We start from the raw sequence: 17,761 nt of genomic DNA, 5'->3' as shown, positions 1-17,761 counted from the left end.
TCTCATAATTATCAGGTAAAATTAGCATTGTTATAATTAACATTTCCTACAGTGTATATAGTGTAAACATCTGTCAATTGACTCCCCACTGTCCATGCCAACTAAAGAAAATTTATTTTCCATTAGGCAGAGGCACAGTGGTTCCCAACTGGGGGTTATAACTGCCATCTCCAGGAAGTAAGAAAGTATCTAGAAATATGGGATGGAGGTATTTTAATCATCATGGCAAAGGTGCGAGCTGCTGGCACTTAGTGAGTAGAGACAAGAGTCCCTAAGAGACATGAGACACACACACAATGAACCCAAAATGCAATAGTGTTCCTGTTGAGTATCATCCTGTTTTTTTCTATCATGAAGGGAGATATCATTAACCACATTTATCAAATAATAAAAGGATTTAACTATGAAAAATTGTGTCCTTTTTGTGTCTCATTATTGGTAATCAAGGAGCAACAAATCCAGTCAACCGTAACCCAGCCCAAATAGGATATAGAGAGAGAAAGAGTGTATGTTTGAGTATGAGACACACACACACACACACACACACACACACACACACACACACAGAGAGAGAGAGAGAGAGAGAGAGAGAGAGAGAGAGAGAGAAAGAGAGATTGGATACTGCTTTAATTTGGTTTTATCTCAAAAGGTGACAGGAGATTTGTAAGACATTCACGTCAAATTATTCTACTAATAAATGAATGATTCCTTACGTAAATCTCAGCCTTTTTGGAGGACAATTCAATGCTTTCTGTATCCAGATTTTAAAACTTGCCTTAACCCCAAAATTGAGTGAATTCATCATCCTACACTCAGCATTTCTGACCAAATACAAGCCTTATTCCCACGGATAAGCTTTCTTTCTTAGTTTCCTCATGGCTCTCAAAGCTGCCCTCATGCTGCCTGCCACTTATGTCCACTTTGGTTGCTATAAACAAGCACCCACTAAGCTGGAAGACCTGACGATCCACTGGCTGTGAGAGTCATCCAGAAATGTATGAATTAAAGGTGAATCCTAAGCCTGGGGATATAGCTCAGTGGTAAAGTGTATGCTTAGCATGCATGTTCAATCCTAAGGACACATACATACAGAAGTATCTTTGTAAAGATAAATCCCAAAGGCTCTCATGCTTAAAGAATTATACTTTTATATTTCAGTGTTCCCTATCTCAATGTTATCAAAATATTTGGAAAATACCTCCCATGCTTAAGGGCAGAACATTTTCTTCCAAACTCACTAATGACAAATCTTTCTTTGGTGAGTATCTTGGTTTCTGATTTTGAGAAACAACACCAACAAAAAAGGACTTCATTGTGCTGTATGGTGAATGACAGGCACAAAAATTGTGTAATATCAATTTGTTGTGAAACTAAGGGTGACCATGAATAAATAAGACTGCTTTCCTGGAGTGACTCAAACTAGAGTTATTTTTAAGTGAAGTTTCAAAAATGTTTTAAGCAGTGGCAATAATGTTTGGATAAATATTCTTTCAATGTGGCTACCCTGAAGAGTACATACTTTGGAATGTATAGCTCTGATGTGCTGACTTTTTAAAAATAATCACATTTAGTTTATAATGATGTCTTGTATATAAAAATATGTATAAAAATTGATAAAATGTGTGAGAGAAATATAGCTCATAAGGCAAATCAACACTCCTGAGTTAGAAATTTGAATGTTTTCATTTCCTATTTGGTGTGTTTTTTTTTTTTAAACTTTCAGATGGACACAATATCTTTATTTTACTTTTATGTGGATTGAACCCAGTGCCTCATGTATGCTAGGCGAGCACTCTACCACTGAGCCACAACCCCAGCCCCTTGGTATGATTTTTGATGTCATTATTTTATGGAGGGGAAAAATGTCTCAAACAGAAAGATGCATGTGAGGTGGAGACCATATAAATGCCTCTCTAAAACACTGTATAGCAGAAATGGAAGAGAGACCTGCATCTCAACAGTTCTACACACAAAGCTAGTTCCTCCTTGGTTTTCTTGAGGAAAATGTGCTTAACAGCCAAGATATGGCTGTCAGTCACCATTACCTGTTCCAATTCATAGGCCTTGGCCTTGTCCTCATCGCGGTCGGCATTCTTGCGGTAGGCCATGCCCAGTCCCCACACAGCCAGGATGCTGTAGATGTTGTCGCGCACCCAGGCATCCTTCTGCTCATGGCTGGCTGACAGCAGCCCTGTGACAGGATTCTATTAAAGAAAAGACACAAAATAACTTTGCAACTCCCTTCACACAGCTAGCTCCTGGGCAACAAATGCTTATCCAGGGGACAGACAAGGACCAGGGATGAGGAACAGAGACAAGAGTTCCAGTTCCTGCTCCACCATTAACAGTGTGATCTTGGGTGGTAAGTTGCATCACTTCTCTGAGCCTCAGTTTCCTCACCTGTATAACCAGGCGATGAGATTAAAAAATTGTCGAAGGAACCTTCTAACTCTTATGTTCTTCTTTCTTTTTCAGATCAGACCACACTGTTGTAAGTGATAAAACAGAAGAATGAATAAATAGAAAAAAGCCTGCAAGGCTTTACAAATCTGTGCATTGTGGGCTTTAGGTCTTCTCTGGCCTTCACAGTTCCATATTGGTTGGTAAAGAACTGAAGCTGGGAGGAAGACACCTGGATGCAGGACCCCATCCACTTCCTAGCTCTGTGTGCCCAAGGAAGCCACCTTTCCTATCTGGATCTCAGCTATCTTGTCTGCAATTCAGGTACTTCGTGGGCCTAGAGAGAAGGTGCTGAGCAGGAGGAATATGTGGGAGTCTTATTTAGCTGTAATGTCATTTTTATTTAAAAAGGCAGTGGAATCACTAAAAAAACCCAGACCTTCATATAAAAAAACTGCACAGAAATGTTCATAGCAGCATTATTCATAAACATCAGAAAGTGAAAACAAGACAAATATCCATCAACAAAATGGATCAACAAAATGTAGTCTCTACAATGAAGTATTTGTCAGCAGAAAGGAATTACTAATATACACTGTAACACAGATGAACCTTGAAAACATAATGCTAAGTGAAGGAAGCCGGTCACGAAAGGTTACATATTGAGTGATTGCATTTATATGAAATGTCCAGGGTACACAAATCTATACAGACAGAAAGATCATTGATGGCCTAGAGCTATGGTGGAGGTGGAGTGGGGGAATGAGTGGCTGCTAATAGGCTTTTTCCTTTTCTTTTGGGAGGTGTTAAAAATTCTTTAAAATTGACTGTGGTGATGGATGGACTACTCTGTGAATATACTAAAAATCATTCAATTGTGCCTTTGAAATAGTGAAGGGTGTAAGTAAATTGTATCTCACTAAAATTATTAATTTTTAAGCACCAGTCCTAATAAACTCTGAGCCCATAAATAAAATGGATAAGATAGGAAATGAGTCACATAAAGTCTCTGATGGCTTTTCCCAAAAATATACAAAGAAATATGTATCTAATAAAATGCATCATAACAATCAGAACCCTGCCAGCTTAAAAAAGAATTACTCAATAGGGCTGAGGTATAGCTCAGTGGTAGGGCACCTACCTGGCATGCATGAAACCTGGGTTCTATTCCCAGCACCACAGAACAAAACAAAACAAAAAACAACCATTATTCAAAAGGGTTCTGTATTATTTACAAGATGTATCATGAAAAACTGTTGAGTACTTTTAAAGTGACAGTGCTAAGGTTATTAGGTTTTTTAAAAAAGGTATTATTTTACATGGTCCCACTTATTAAATATTTGAATTTCTCCTTTAATGAATCTATGCCTCCTATAAAAACATCTAAAACTGAACTGATACTACCCTCAGGGGCAATAGCATTCCATATATTGACATAGTTATCCAGCCAATAACTTATGAATCAATGATATTAAAGCCAATCAGAACTGAAGTCTAGGAATGACTGAGTCAAAGTACAAGGCTTATTCCAATAGTAGATTACTGATTCTTTTAAAAAATCACTATTCACCAACAATAGATAACATATACATCTTTATCTGTTCTGAGACCTATTGGGTAAGTCTGGGGCAGGGAATAATCAGGAGATCTACAGAAAGAACTCAACCCCCCTCCAGTGTCTCCACCAACCATGAGTCCACTGAGACAAACAACCTTCAGATGACACAGCAGTGACCGTTACATACAGTGCCAAGTGTGGTTTGGATTATGAAATGTTACCCTCCTATTAACTGAAAGTCTTCTCTTTTATTCTTTAGTTTGGGCTTAACTGTTGGAGTGGATCATTTTGTCTCCACCCAACACTAGATTGTCTATCTTCCCTCATTCAATTATTGAGAAGCAGTCTGGGTGTTTCAGGGGACCCCCACATTCAAAACTATGCATATAAAAATGCCATATAAAAGGGGTGTTATTGCACTCAGGAAAAGGAGTATTTATGACTTGCTTCTCTCTTTAAATCTATAAAACATGATGCATTGTGTTGCAAGAGATGTAGGTGGTTCTATTTTGATGTGATTCATAAAAACTGAAATGGTGGGCTGGGGTTGTGGCTCAGTATAGAGCACTCACCTAATGTTTAAGGCACTGGGTTCGATCCTCAGCACCACATTAAAAAATAAATAAATAAAATAAAGTTATTGTGTCTATCTACAACTTAAAAAAAAAAACCTGAAATGGCCACAGACTGGTAATTACTGTTACTCCCAGTCTGCTGTCCCTTCCAATAAAGATGACCCAAAGGTTTTGTCTTTGCATTCCTCCTCTACTTGGAGATGGGTTGTGCTGCATCACCCAAGCAGGTCCATTGCATTAGAGCTCTGGGGTCATTGGTTTCCATTAGATATTTCAATGGAGGGAGAAACAAAAGGCTGAACACTGGCAAATACAGACCATAGAAAGAAGGTGGGGAGATTTGTCCAGGCAAAGCCTTATGATCATATTAACCATCTGGTGCTTTCCAATCTTTAAAAAATATTATTTAATTATATCTGTTAAAATATTATTTTTAAATATAACACTGTAGAACTGTCTAACTATAATCATATGGATGAGTTTTCCATATTTTCTACTCTTTACTTGCCCTCCTCCCTTCACATCAGCAATCCCATAAACACTGTCCATGTAACAACCTTATATATATTTTTCCATCTTTTCTTCTGTGCTGTGAAAATCAGATATTTAAATCATATACCTACATGCACATGCTTATGTATAAACTTCTATATGTGCAAGGCTTTTTTTGGAGGGGGGTCACTGTTTTTAATGTATGGGATCTTAGGATCACTGCTTACTTGGCATTTCCCATTCAACAGAACCTTATGAGATCCCTTAAGCCCTTTGGTTTAACTCAAACTCATTAAGCTTTATAAGCTCCATAATATTCCATGGTGAATGCACATAATAATGCATCTAGTTATCTACCATTGTGATGGGTATTCATTAATTTTTCAGAGTTTTAATTTTTTTGCCACTGCAAAAATACTGCAATAAGTATCATTATAACATAAGCTTTTTTCAACAGTGCTTTAATTTGTGTGAAATAGAATCCCAAAAACAGGATTGCTAGGTTCACAGGCTATATGCATATGAACTTCCAGTTTTAATAAATATCCCTGATCCTTGTCAGGAAGTTGTCAATATTTAAAATTTTTTCAGTCTGATGGGTTTAAAGTGACATATATATATATATATATATATATATATATATATATATATATATATATATATAATTGCTTTTATTTTTAAAATTGTTGTTTCCCTGACTGCCAGCGAATTTAAGCATCTATTTATTCTTTTTTGGGGAGGAAGGCACTGGATTTTCTGTTCTGTGAGTTAATTTTTAGTTTCTTTTTTTAAAATCAGGTACTATTTCACCATTTCTATCTACAAAGAATGACAACCTTCCACGCTCTTGTTAAGAGCACAAGCTTTAGCACAATTCACAATAGCTAGACTGTGGAACCAACCCAGATGCCCTTCAATAGATGAATGGATAAAAAAAAGTGGCATCTATACACAATGGAGTACTATGCAGCAATAAAAAATGACAAAATCATAGAATTTGCAGGGAAATGGATGGCACTAGAGCAGATTATGCTTAGTGAAGCTAGCCAATCCCTAAAAAACAAATACCAAATGTCTTCTTTGATATAATGAGAGCAACTATGAACAGAGCAAGGAGGAAGAGCAGGAAGAAAACACTAACATTTAACAGAGTCATGAGATGGGAGGGAAAGGGAGAGAAAAGGGAAATTGCATGGAAATGAAGGGAGACCCTCATTGCTATACAAAATTACATATAAGAGGTTGTGAGGAGAATGGGAAAATAAACAAGGAGAGTAATGAATTACAGTAGATGAGGTAGAGAGAGAAGATGGGAGGGGAGGGGAGGGGGGATAGTAGGGGATAGGAAAGGTAGCAGAATACAACAATTACTAATTGGGCATTATGTAAAATTGTGGATGTGTAACCGACGTGATTCTGCAATCTGCATTTGGGGTAAAATTGGGAGTTCATAACCCACTTCAATCTAATGTATGAAATATGATATGTCAAGAGCTTTGTAATGTTGTGAACAACCAATAAAAAAAAATTAAAAAAAAAAAAAGAGCACAAGCTTTGGAATCAGACTGTTCAAAGCTCTACCATGATACAACTGCAATCTTGTCAATTGACTTTAGCATCCCCATCTGTAAAATGAGGATTATACCAGTGTTTCCACCTCATAGGGTAGTTTGTGAAGATTAAAAGAATTAGTGTGTATCAAGCATTTTGGACTGTATCTGACACATGTAAGTGATCAATAACTGCAAGCTATATTTAATATTGTTGACCTATTTGAACAGCTTTCATTATATTATTTTTTTCTTGTATAGTTATAATAATTTCAGGAAATCAGATAAAGATACAGGGTTAGGGAGAGAATCTGCAAGCAAATCCAAACTCATTTTTGTTACCTAGAATAACTAAGTCTGGGTGCCCTCTTTCATCTTTACCATAAATATGGCCAGTGATGATATTTTATCCCACTGATATTTTTGAAACAAAATCCCTGGCAACTCTGTACCCTCTCCCCACCCAATTCTTGCCTTTCCCCTTCAAGTTTAGCCCTAATTTGTGCTCACTCACATAAATCTTCTGTTTACTAAACTCTCTGTACTTTGCCTAAAAAAATAATGACTAAAAAAATCAGTGGCAAATCCTATTAAGGACATACACGTTTCTAATCAAGAGCTGCTCCTGAGGTGGCCAGGTGTGGGGTCATGGAGGAGGAGGATGGGGCAGATCTCAAGAAATGGCAACTACAAAGATATCTAAGAATAATAAAAGAACAGGTATCACAATACAATCTTAGTGGAGATAGCACAGCCCTGCACTGAGTCTCAGACCCCTGCTGCAGGCTGACCTGACAATGACAGCCTTAAACTCTAGGAGAAGAAGCTGAGACAGATGAGCCTCCTACAGATTGTGTTTCACTGAGGATAAGAGCCAGCAGCTGTGTGGAGTGTCCTTTGACTCATTTGCCCCTCTTTCCTTCTCCATCTCTTCTCAGTTTCTCATCTGGGGAAAGTGCCCATGTTGGCTCCTGTCTGTGAGAACAAAGAGCAGAGCCTGAAAGCCTAGAATGGATTGGGTCCAAGTTTTGGCTTCTGTGCCATGGTAACAAATAACACTAAAATCTCAGTGGCTTTTTACAAGAAACATTTATTTCTCATCCAAGCCTTGTGTACATATCTGGTCAGCTGTGATTCTGCTCTCTGTTATTGTCCCTCTAGGAACCAGGCTACTGGATCAGCCTGTATCTAAAACACTGCCCATCTTGTAGCAGAGGGGAAAAAAGACAGCTAACCAAGAGAGGAGTTATCCATGAAGACATAACAATCCCAAATGTGTATGAATCTAACAAGAGGTAAAGGAATAGATACATAGATGGTTGAAACAGAATTGAGTCCAGAAATAAATTTATACAAATATGGCAAACTGCTCCTTGACAAACTTCTGAAGACAATGCAAAGGAGAAATAAAAGTATTTTTAATAAATAGTGTTGGGACAACTAGACATACATACACAAGAAAATGAATCTTATTTAAATCCCACACTTGTAGACTAGTTTGGGGAATATTCAACCATATTGAATCTTCTGATCCATGAACATATCTTTTTGGTACAATCTGAAGCATGATTCCCATGCTATAAGCTTTCTATGGGTAAAACCTTTGTTGTTGTTGTTGTTTACCACTCTAAGTCCTGGCTTAGTTAAGTATTGAATAAATAAATGAAAAAATGCACAATAAAGGTTACATTTTTACTGATTTATAGCATGAAATACCTTTTCAAAAACACTTTAAAGGGTATACATATGTATTATTCGTAGCTCATAGAAATAATTTGCCATTTAAGAGAGCTTATTTTATTATTATGCACATTCTTCTGTTCAGTCTTTCTCCACAAAACCCTGAAGAAGAAAATCAAATATGCACAGCATGAACCTTGGAAATGATTCAAGGTAAAGTCTTATTTCTGCTTTAAAAGTAGAAAAGTGGGGGTTGGGGATGTAGCTCGGTGGTATAGTGCTTTCCTAGCATGTGTGAGGCTCCAAATTCAATCCCCAGCACTGCAAAAAATAAAAATAGATAAATAAATAAATTAGAAAAGTGGGCAAAACAAGGGAGCTGCTTCAAACAGGAAATGGTTTATTTCTCAACTCAGAGATGAGATGGATTAAACAGAGAATAGTAACCTCACAGGACAGAGGTGAAAGTTAAGGAGGCAGAATTAGGGCAGTAAATTTCAGTGGGGGTGAGGGTACAGTGGTAGAGGGTGACCAGAGAAGACAGGGTATATGACCCCTAGGGTAGTGTACGCATACTTTAAAAACACACATTCAACATTATAATTTTCTACTTGTAAAATGAAAACAAACAGCTCAAGTCTTCATTATATAAGCTTGAGAAACAATGCTTACACAATTTTCTTGGCTGGTGGCAATTCAAAGATGATTGTTAATGCAAGAGTTTAACAACAGAAGATAGCAGGGATGCTGAAATGGTGACATGCTCTGCTCCTTAGAGGGTATATGCAAATGGAGGTAGGCATGGGTAAGGGCTGCAGTGTTGCCACTGAGCCAATACTGGAATAGCAGAGCACATAGGGGCTGGGATGATAGAAACCAAGTAGAAGGAATTCAACAAGGATTTATTTATTGGGCTCACATGTTTAATAAATGTTTGCCGAACTAATTTTATTAGCCATCACTCCCGCACTTGAGTTGACTCAGCTCCCTTTACACATGCACCCCCACCCCTGGAACCCTTACCAGTCTTTACACAGAGCCTCTTCTCTCTTTTCCAACCCTCCCCCACCCCAGCCCAAAAGTTGCAGCCTGCTCCAACACTTAAGTACAAGAAAATTGAACTGTACAACTCTGACCGAAAGTTCTAATAGCAACCTACCACCAACAGTGTGAATACCACATACCACAGAGCAAAGGCTGTGTTAATAGAAGTAGAGGGGCCATGGAGTGTAGTGTGGTGGAGTGCTTCCCTAGCATGTATGAGGTCCTGAGTTGGATCTCCAGCACCACACACACACACACACACACACACACACGTAAAGTTTTCAGAACTAGAGAGGGGGAAAAAAAGCCCCACTAAACTGCCAACCTGGCAGGGCAAATGTGGTGTATTTTGTCAAAGCCAAACACAAAAGTTTTTAAAGGGAAATTTACATATATGCACACATCTATCAGCCCAGCAACTCCGATGCTGAGGCAAAAGGTTGGGAAGTTCAAAGATAGCTCCAGCAACTTAGATGCTGTGTCAAAATAAATAAATTTTAAAAAGGACTGTAGATGTGGCTCAGTAGTAAAGCACCCTGGGTTCATTCACTATTTAATCATACCCAAAGGAGGGTGATGAAGAGGCTCAAAGCCACATCTCAGGGGAAGATGGATATTTACAGAAGGCTTAGGGGAGGCTTGAGTTAGCCATCTCAAGGGGCTAAAAGGTGATCCACCCAAAGAGGGATTTTTTTCTGCTACTGATCTCTTTAGATCTCAACTCAATGTAAGAACTTCCTGACATTAGGACTGTCCAAAGAAAAGACAGAGCTGTGGGTGACGTGTGCTCTATCTCTGGTATTCTCTGGGCAGAAGGACCCTGAGGTCCATCTCATGGGAGGCATAGTGGATAATGGTTAAGGGCATGGATCCAGCTGTGAGAAAGGCACCTCTAGGTTTAAATCTCTGTTCTGTCACTTGATGGTTATGTGATGTGCAAATTATTTAATTTCTCTATTTCACTTTCTATTAAAAGGAGAATTCAAAGGTGATTGGAGAGTATGTGTCTATTTAGACCCTTGATTTCACACCCCTTCATGAAAATGTTGTTACCTCTGCCTGTCCAGCACCTGTTCACTTGTTTCCTGGTAATTGCCTGTAATTTTCCCTGCTCTGATTCACTGTGGTTCTTGTGGGGTAAGCCCATCATTGCCTGTGCCCTGGTCCTGAACCCAGTTGCAGGGAAGGATATATGACTCAAGCCTGGCTAACCTGGGCACAGTTTGGGGAGGGGCATACAATCCAAGCTAGAGCAACTGAGAGCCATACAGTAAGGGTTTGTGCTAGAGCCACTATAGACAAAGCTTGCTTTCTGAAAAGGCCACCACTCTGGAAGACTATAACCTGGATGTGCCAAGATGATATCTCTGCCACCACATAGGAAGAACCTGCTAGAAAATAAAGCCTACTCAAGAGTCAAATAGAGCCAAACAATGTAAAGAGACATAGTTTATCATCCGAACTCCTAAATCCAGCCATTCCTCTATCTAGAAAAATCTCTTAGACTTTTCAAGTTATTTGAGAAATATTTTATCTTTTGTGCTTAAAGGATATTTGAAATGAGTTTTTGTCATTTGCAACTAAAAGAATCCTACAATGAATCTAACAATGAATGCTTATACATGGTAAACTAGATGCCATAAAGACATTTATTTGATACTATTAATGTTGAGGTAAAATTGTCTCAATAATGCAAGGCAATGCAACTGCCTCAATGTCAATGCAAGATCAAGGCAACTTGAAGGCAAATATATAAATGCTTGATGGTAGCACCAAAGTATTTAACAGTTTGCAATTCAGTATCCGGGGATCTTAGATGAATATTGTCATCTATGCAACCAGAAATGGCACAGAGACTGCAAATTCCCTTCCCCAAACTCTGTCCCACAAGAAAACTGAAATAGCTCCTTACCGCTCTCCCGGACTCTACTACTGGTTCCTTCCAATTCAACCTCCACAAAGGTAGTCATATTTATGTGGTGCTGAGGATCAAACCCAGTGCCCCACACATGCTAGGCAAGTGCTCTCTCTAAGCCACAACTTCAACCCCAGAAAGACCTATAATCTTAAGACTTTACTGTCTGTTTTGATTAGCTTTTTGGTCACTGTGACCAAAACACTCAACAAGAACAACCTATAGGAGGAAAAGTTTATTTGGAGCTCAGTTTCAGAGGTCTCAGTCCATGGATTGCTGATTCAATTGCTCTGGGCCCACAGTGAGACAGCACGTCATGGGGGAAGGGTCCAGCAGAAGAAAACTGCTCAGCTCATGGTAGGATAGGGAAACAGAGAGGAGGGAAGGGGCCACAGGGAAGATGTCCAGGGCACGCCCTCAGTGACCCACCTCTTCCAGCCACACCCTATCTGTCTACATTTACTCTAGTCAGTCCATTGAAATTAGGATGGATTGATTAGGTTACAGTTCTCATAATCCAATAATTTTAACCTCTATAAACATTCCAGCATTAACACAGGAGCTTTTGGGGAACACCTCATATCCAAACCATAACATTGTTTTCAGTATTCTCTAGTGCCTATCAGGTAGAATGTAAATCACTTAAATGGTCTTCCGAGGCTCTGCGCTGGCTCTTCCTCTCACACCCCAACCTAATCACCCAACACTCCCTCCTTAGCTCCCCAGAAAATTCAGCTTAGTGTTTCTTGTACTTCTGGGCCTTTACACATGCTCATGCTCCCTCCTCTATGAAGCCTCCCCTAGGCCCCCAGGCCATCAATTCCATGTCCTATGTTCCATAGCACAGAGTTCAGATGCTTCAGACCAACCCCAATCCTTGCTCCCCGCTCTCTGAGGATTAAGAATTACTAAGAATGTGTCACCACCTTGCTTAATTCCAAGGGAGGAAAGTACAGTTTAATTATTCAAATGAAACACTCAGAAGAGGCTAGGATAAATGTTGAAAACATGACTACTTACCACAACCACCCATGTTGGTAAAGTGAAAAATAGAAAGTGAAAAGTCCTATTACAAAAACTCCAAAAACTGTTTAAATTCAGTTATTGTACTAGAATTTTGTTCTAGCAACCACTTTTTAAAATATTAAATTGGAGTGAGGGAGAGTAATATTTTGAACTGAAGTTAAAGTAGGAATTATAATAGTATTTAAAATGATTGCATATATTGATGAAGTAGTACATAATAGAATGGTCTTTTTCTAAATGCATTTTTTAATGCAGACTGTCTAGATTGTCTCAGATTTTTTTTGTGTGTGTGTGTGTGGCCTTTCATATGACAGAAATAAACATACATTGATTAAAATTTTTTAAAAGGTAAAAATCCATCAGTATCAGGATCAGTTGATGGTATATTCATGTAATATCATATAGCAGTCAAAAATACTGAAGCAGAGTGGTATATGCTGATATGAAATGCTTTAAAAGGTATGTTGTTAAATGAAAAATAAGATAACCATGTACAATTTTACTCTTTTTATTTATATGATATATTTGACAATAAAAAAGATGCAAAAGGAGAAAAAACCACAACTGCATCTATAATCAACATTACCAATTGTATAACCGTTTCTTTTTACATTAGAAGATAAGATTTTATAAAATTTGATAGGTAAGTTTCAGGTGGCTCAGATAATCATCTTAAAAAGTGCTGTTTTTATTATTCTTATTATTGGGTGGTGCTGGGGATAGAACTCAAGGCTTTGCACATGCTAGGCAAGCATTCTATCACTGAGTTACATCCCCAGACCTGAAAATGGGAGCTTGAATATGTAGAAGCCTCATGCTTTCCCTAAGGGGATCACGGAGAGGGGGGGTGTGTGTGCAATTTCCACATTCCAATAATGTCTTTCTCTTGCTGTTCATTAAATTTTCCACATTTAGGTTTACAAATAATGCACAAGGTGCAAGCTGTCCTGAGCCTAGGCATTTACATCATGTGATATGACTGCATGATGGCTATAGTGAGAGACACTGGGTCAGGAGCCAAGCATTGCAGGCATACACTTCATTCCAGATCCCAATGCTCATCTTATATCTTTCCAAACCCACAGGAACTGCTCTGGGCCCCGTAGCTATGATCAAATGACTTTACCATGCTCTTAAGGCGACTAATTCTTTGCTGCTCTCTCGCCAATTCTTGTAGTTAAGAGTGAGGATTATTGAAGCTTCAGTATTTAGCCTAGTGTCGTGGAAACTTACAGAACACATTAAAAAACTTTCGCCTGAACAGGAGAACTGCAGATGACACTGTTTGATATTGTCAATTAGAAGAATGACTTTTATTCCATAAGCTTCAGGTTTGGGTTTGAATTTGGAGCATGGAGACACCATATATCCCTCCACATCTGGGCTCCTGATGGAGACTCTCCAGAAGATCTGCTAGGAATCTATACATAGGCTTTTTTTTTGGGGGGGGGGCGGGGTAAAGGTCCATAAGACTCCAGAAATTTCCATTTGAGCATTTTCTCCGGAAAGGACAACACATTCAACCTTTACCAAATACTTAAATGGGTCTATGATCCACTTGGTTAAGAATCTTATGAGCACTAATTATGTTCTCCTTACCCTTTTTGAGACAGTTGTGGCATTTACTTTATTAATTACTAGAGTCATATCTAAACATAGAAGACAAACTGGGCATAGTAGCATGTGCCTGTAGCTCCAGCTACTTGGGATTCCCAGGCAGAAGGATCACTGGAGCCCAGGAATTTAGGGCAACCTGGGCAACACAGCAAGACCCCATCTCTTTAAAAATAAATACATTAAATAAATAAATAAAAATATATGTATATACGTATATATATGTGTGTGTGTATATACACACACACACACACACACACACACACACACACACACAGAGTGAGCGAGCGAGCGAGCATGCACGCGCTGGGTGCAGTGGTGCACACCTGTAATTCCAGCAACTCAGGAGGCTGAGGTAGGAGGATCCCAAATTCAAGGCCAGCCTTGTCAACTTAGCAAAACTCTGTCTCAAGATAAAAAAAAAAAAATTAAAAAGGTGGGGAGGTGAGGTGGGAATGTAGCTTGGTGTCTATGCCTAAGTTCAATCTCTAGTACCTAAATAAATAAGACAAGAGCAATACAGCAGAACTAAATTTAGTAGAATATTTAAAGAAATAGCCTATTTAAATTTCACTATTTTAACACACAAAGACAGTACAACTTCATTTGCTATTCACAGCAATCTGGTATATTTAAAGTATTTATCTTCATGCCTCCAGCCTGGTCCCAGCAAGACACAGTGCTTATGACACAGTAGTCAGATCCTGAGAAGGATGACCTCTCCCGGCTGGGGTTCTTTAACTGTAAAAGGAGGTTCAATCTGACTAATGGACCTTCTGGATCACTACAAAGCTTGAAATAATTCTAGATCTTTCCCCTGTATAGATTGTTTCAGTCCTTTATTGGTGAATGAAGGATTCAAGGCCTTTTTCTTTGAATTACTCAATGTTTTATTTTATTGTTTTTTATTTGTTATATATGACAGCAGAATGAATTACAATTCATATTACACATACAGAATACAATTTTTCATATCTCTTTTCACAAAGTAGAGTCACACCATACGTGTCTTCATATGAATTACTAAAATGTTTTTGTCTGACACTAAAATATTTAAAGGCTATGCTGGAAAAGGTATCGCAAAAGCCTTCCTCCTTGCCACACCCAGAAAGGGCTGAAATAGAAGGCAGTAGAAGGCAGGACTTTCAATTGTACCAGGAAGGAGGAAAGGAGGAAATGCTTTCCACGGACCACTTCCCTTCTTACATCCACACAGAGACCAGACAACCATCTGACAGATGGTACCTATGTGAGCTGGAACTAATAATGTCACTTCTGCCCTTATTGGACCTAGTGCTACCCAGAATGCTGGAATGGGTCCCTGGAAAAGCCCATTTTGGCCACAGTGGGGAGAAACACTGGGACGGAACTGAGAGGCTACAGGGAGAAGACAGGTGGGGAAGCTAATGCATGGGTAGAGACCAGCAAGACTGCTAGCTTAGATAATGGTGGTGGTAGTGGCAGAAAGCAACACAAGTAGCAGACCAATTTGTAAGAGGCTTAGGAGGTAACATCAACAGAGCTTGGTGATGAATTGGATGCAGATGGGAGAGGAATAAGAAGGATCCAAAAAGATTCTTGTGTTGTCAACTTGGGCGCTTGAATGGGGTGGTGCTACCTAGATTTATGGGGTAAGATAAGAAATTGGGGTGGCTTCTCTCATATTCTCCTCCTGGTATTGCTACTGACAGAAGCAAATTTTCAAGTTAGTGGAGACTGTTGTTAAGCATTTACCAGAACATAATTGATAGTGAGTGACAGGATAGTGGAATGATGGGAAGCTTCTGTGTGGGGCTGTAGCTGGGGTGGCAGAAAGGTGTAGGCCACAGGGAGAACTCTATTTTATTGTAGGAGTGAAAACAGCCTCGGGAAGGTTGTAAGCAGGACAGACTGTGGTGCCTGATGTATGACCACTCACTGATCTGGGCAGAAAAGAGCAGGGCTGGAGGCAGGGGTAGGGGGCATCCAGGCAAGATGTGGTGGCAATGGACATAGACATTAGTGTGGGGAGCTGCAATACATTTTGGTGATATATCATTCATTAGAAAATGCTCTCCACTCTAGGTGGGGAATGAGGGAACAAGAAGTAATCAGCCCAGCACAGTGGCACATGCCAGTAATCCCAACAACTTGGGAGGCTGAGGCAGGAGGTTCACAAGTTTGAGGCCAACTTTAGCAACCTAGTGAGACCCTGTCTTGAAATAAAAAAATAAATAAAAAGAAGGAATCAAAGCTGACTCCTAGATTACTCCTAGAGTATATAAATTATTTTAGACTTGATTAAAAAAAATCTCTCAGGGCTTCTCCTTCTCAGAATAAAAACCAAATTCCTACTATCTTAGACCAAGATTTTTTTTTTTGACTCATTCCATTTCTTTAATGTTTATAGGTCTAATCAGGATTTAACGTTATCTTAACATTGGTAACATATTTCTAGAAAACTGTCCATTTATGTTTTTAAATTTACTGCCAAAAATTATTCATAGTGATTTTTTTCCATTTTCACTCTTAATATTATCTGTGTGTTTCTCCCCTCCATCTTTCCTCTCATCAACCCTACCAGAAATGTGCCTATTTGTCTTATCAAAAGACCAGCTTTTGATTTTGTTGATCATTTGTGTGTGTGTGTGTGTGTGTGTGTGTGTGTGTGTGTGTTGCTGGGACAACTGAGCTACATCCCCAGCCTTAAAAAAAAAAAATCCTGCCAGGCATGGTGGTACACACCTATAATCCCAGTAACTCAGGAGGCTGAAGCAAGAGGCTTTTGAGTTTAAAGCCAGCTTCTTCAGCAATATAGCGAGGGCCCAAGCAACTTAACAAGACTCTTGTCTCTAAATAAAATATAAAAAGTGACTGGGGATGTGGCTCAGTGGTTAAATATCCCTGGGCTCAATTCCCAGCACCAAAAAAAAAAAAAAGAAAAAAATTTTTTTCTTTACCTATCCTAATTATTTCCTTTCTTCTATTTTCTTGGTCATACTCTGTCATCCTTTTCTCAATATTGAATTTATTCATTTCTAAATCTTTCTTCTTTTCTAATATATACATATAGGGATACAAATTTCAGGGGCTGGGGTGGTAGCTCAGTGGTAGAGCTAGCCTAGCATATGTGAGGCACTGGGTTTTATTCTCAGCACTGCATATAAATAAATAAAATAAAGGTCCATCAACAACTAAAAAAATATTTTAAAAAATTTCACTTCAAACCCCACTTTAACTGTATCCTATAAATTCTTATTTGGAGTGATTTTGTTGTCATTCTAACTATTTAATAATTTGTATTATAATTTCTTTTTCAATCTGTGACATACTTAATAAGTGGGCTTGCAAAGTTTCCAAACATATTTGGGGGCTTTAGCGGTCATTTGTTGTTGCTCCTTAATTTTCTTACATCTTAAATAAAGTATGCACAAAGTTGATTCTTCAGTATTTTTTGAGACTCTTAAAATAATCTAATTTGTCATCAATTCTTGAAAAAAATAATTTGCAAAGTTGAAACATAAGTACTTTCTATTGGCTGAGTGCAGAGTTCTATGTATGTGTACTTTACCAAGTTTATTCCTTATCGTGCTCAAATTTTCTATGTCCTCATTATTTCTCTGGTTGATTTATTAATAGCTCAGAAAATTTTAAAACTCCTAGAATGATTATGGATGTCATTTATCCTATAACTAGGTCAAGTTTTGTTTTATATACTTTGAAACTATGTTGTTAGTATTTTGTGGATTTAAAATTGCTCCATTTTCTTGGTGAATTATCCTCTTGTCATGTAGTAATAATATTCTTTATCCCTAATAATATATTTTTTAAAAAATTTAAACTCTACTTTGTTATTAGTATGATGACATCAACTTTTGGGGGATTAGGACTGGCCTAGTATAGCTGGATTACTTTCAACCTTTTAGTA

At 38.4% G+C, this 17,761-nt stretch overlaps 1 protein-coding gene across 7 annotated transcripts in view; it reads right to left on the bottom strand.

Annotated features, from left to right (window-relative positions):
- Positions 1–17,761, bottom strand: part of Phka2 (phosphorylase kinase regulatory subunit alpha 2) — a 69,854-nt gene that overhangs the window by 47,006 nt on the left and 5,087 nt on the right. For all 7 annotated transcript variants that reach the window (XM_021720733.3, XM_078035060.1, XM_078035059.1 and 4 more), the window contains one exon: positions 2,046–2,204. In XM_021720733.3, the coding sequence (XP_021576408.1) occupies positions 2,046–2,204 (159 nt within the window). The remainder of the gene's footprint in view (positions 1–2,045; positions 2,205–17,761) is intronic.

The sequence above is a fragment of the Ictidomys tridecemlineatus genome, chromosome X (genome assembly GCF_052094955.1).
Source record: "Ictidomys tridecemlineatus isolate mIctTri1 chromosome X, mIctTri1.hap1, whole genome shotgun sequence".
Classification (NCBI taxonomy): domain Eukaryota; kingdom Metazoa; phylum Chordata; class Mammalia; order Rodentia; family Sciuridae; genus Ictidomys; species Ictidomys tridecemlineatus.
The sequence above is the reverse complement of the archived record's forward strand: the minus strand, read 5'-3'. Positions and strand labels throughout refer to the sequence as shown.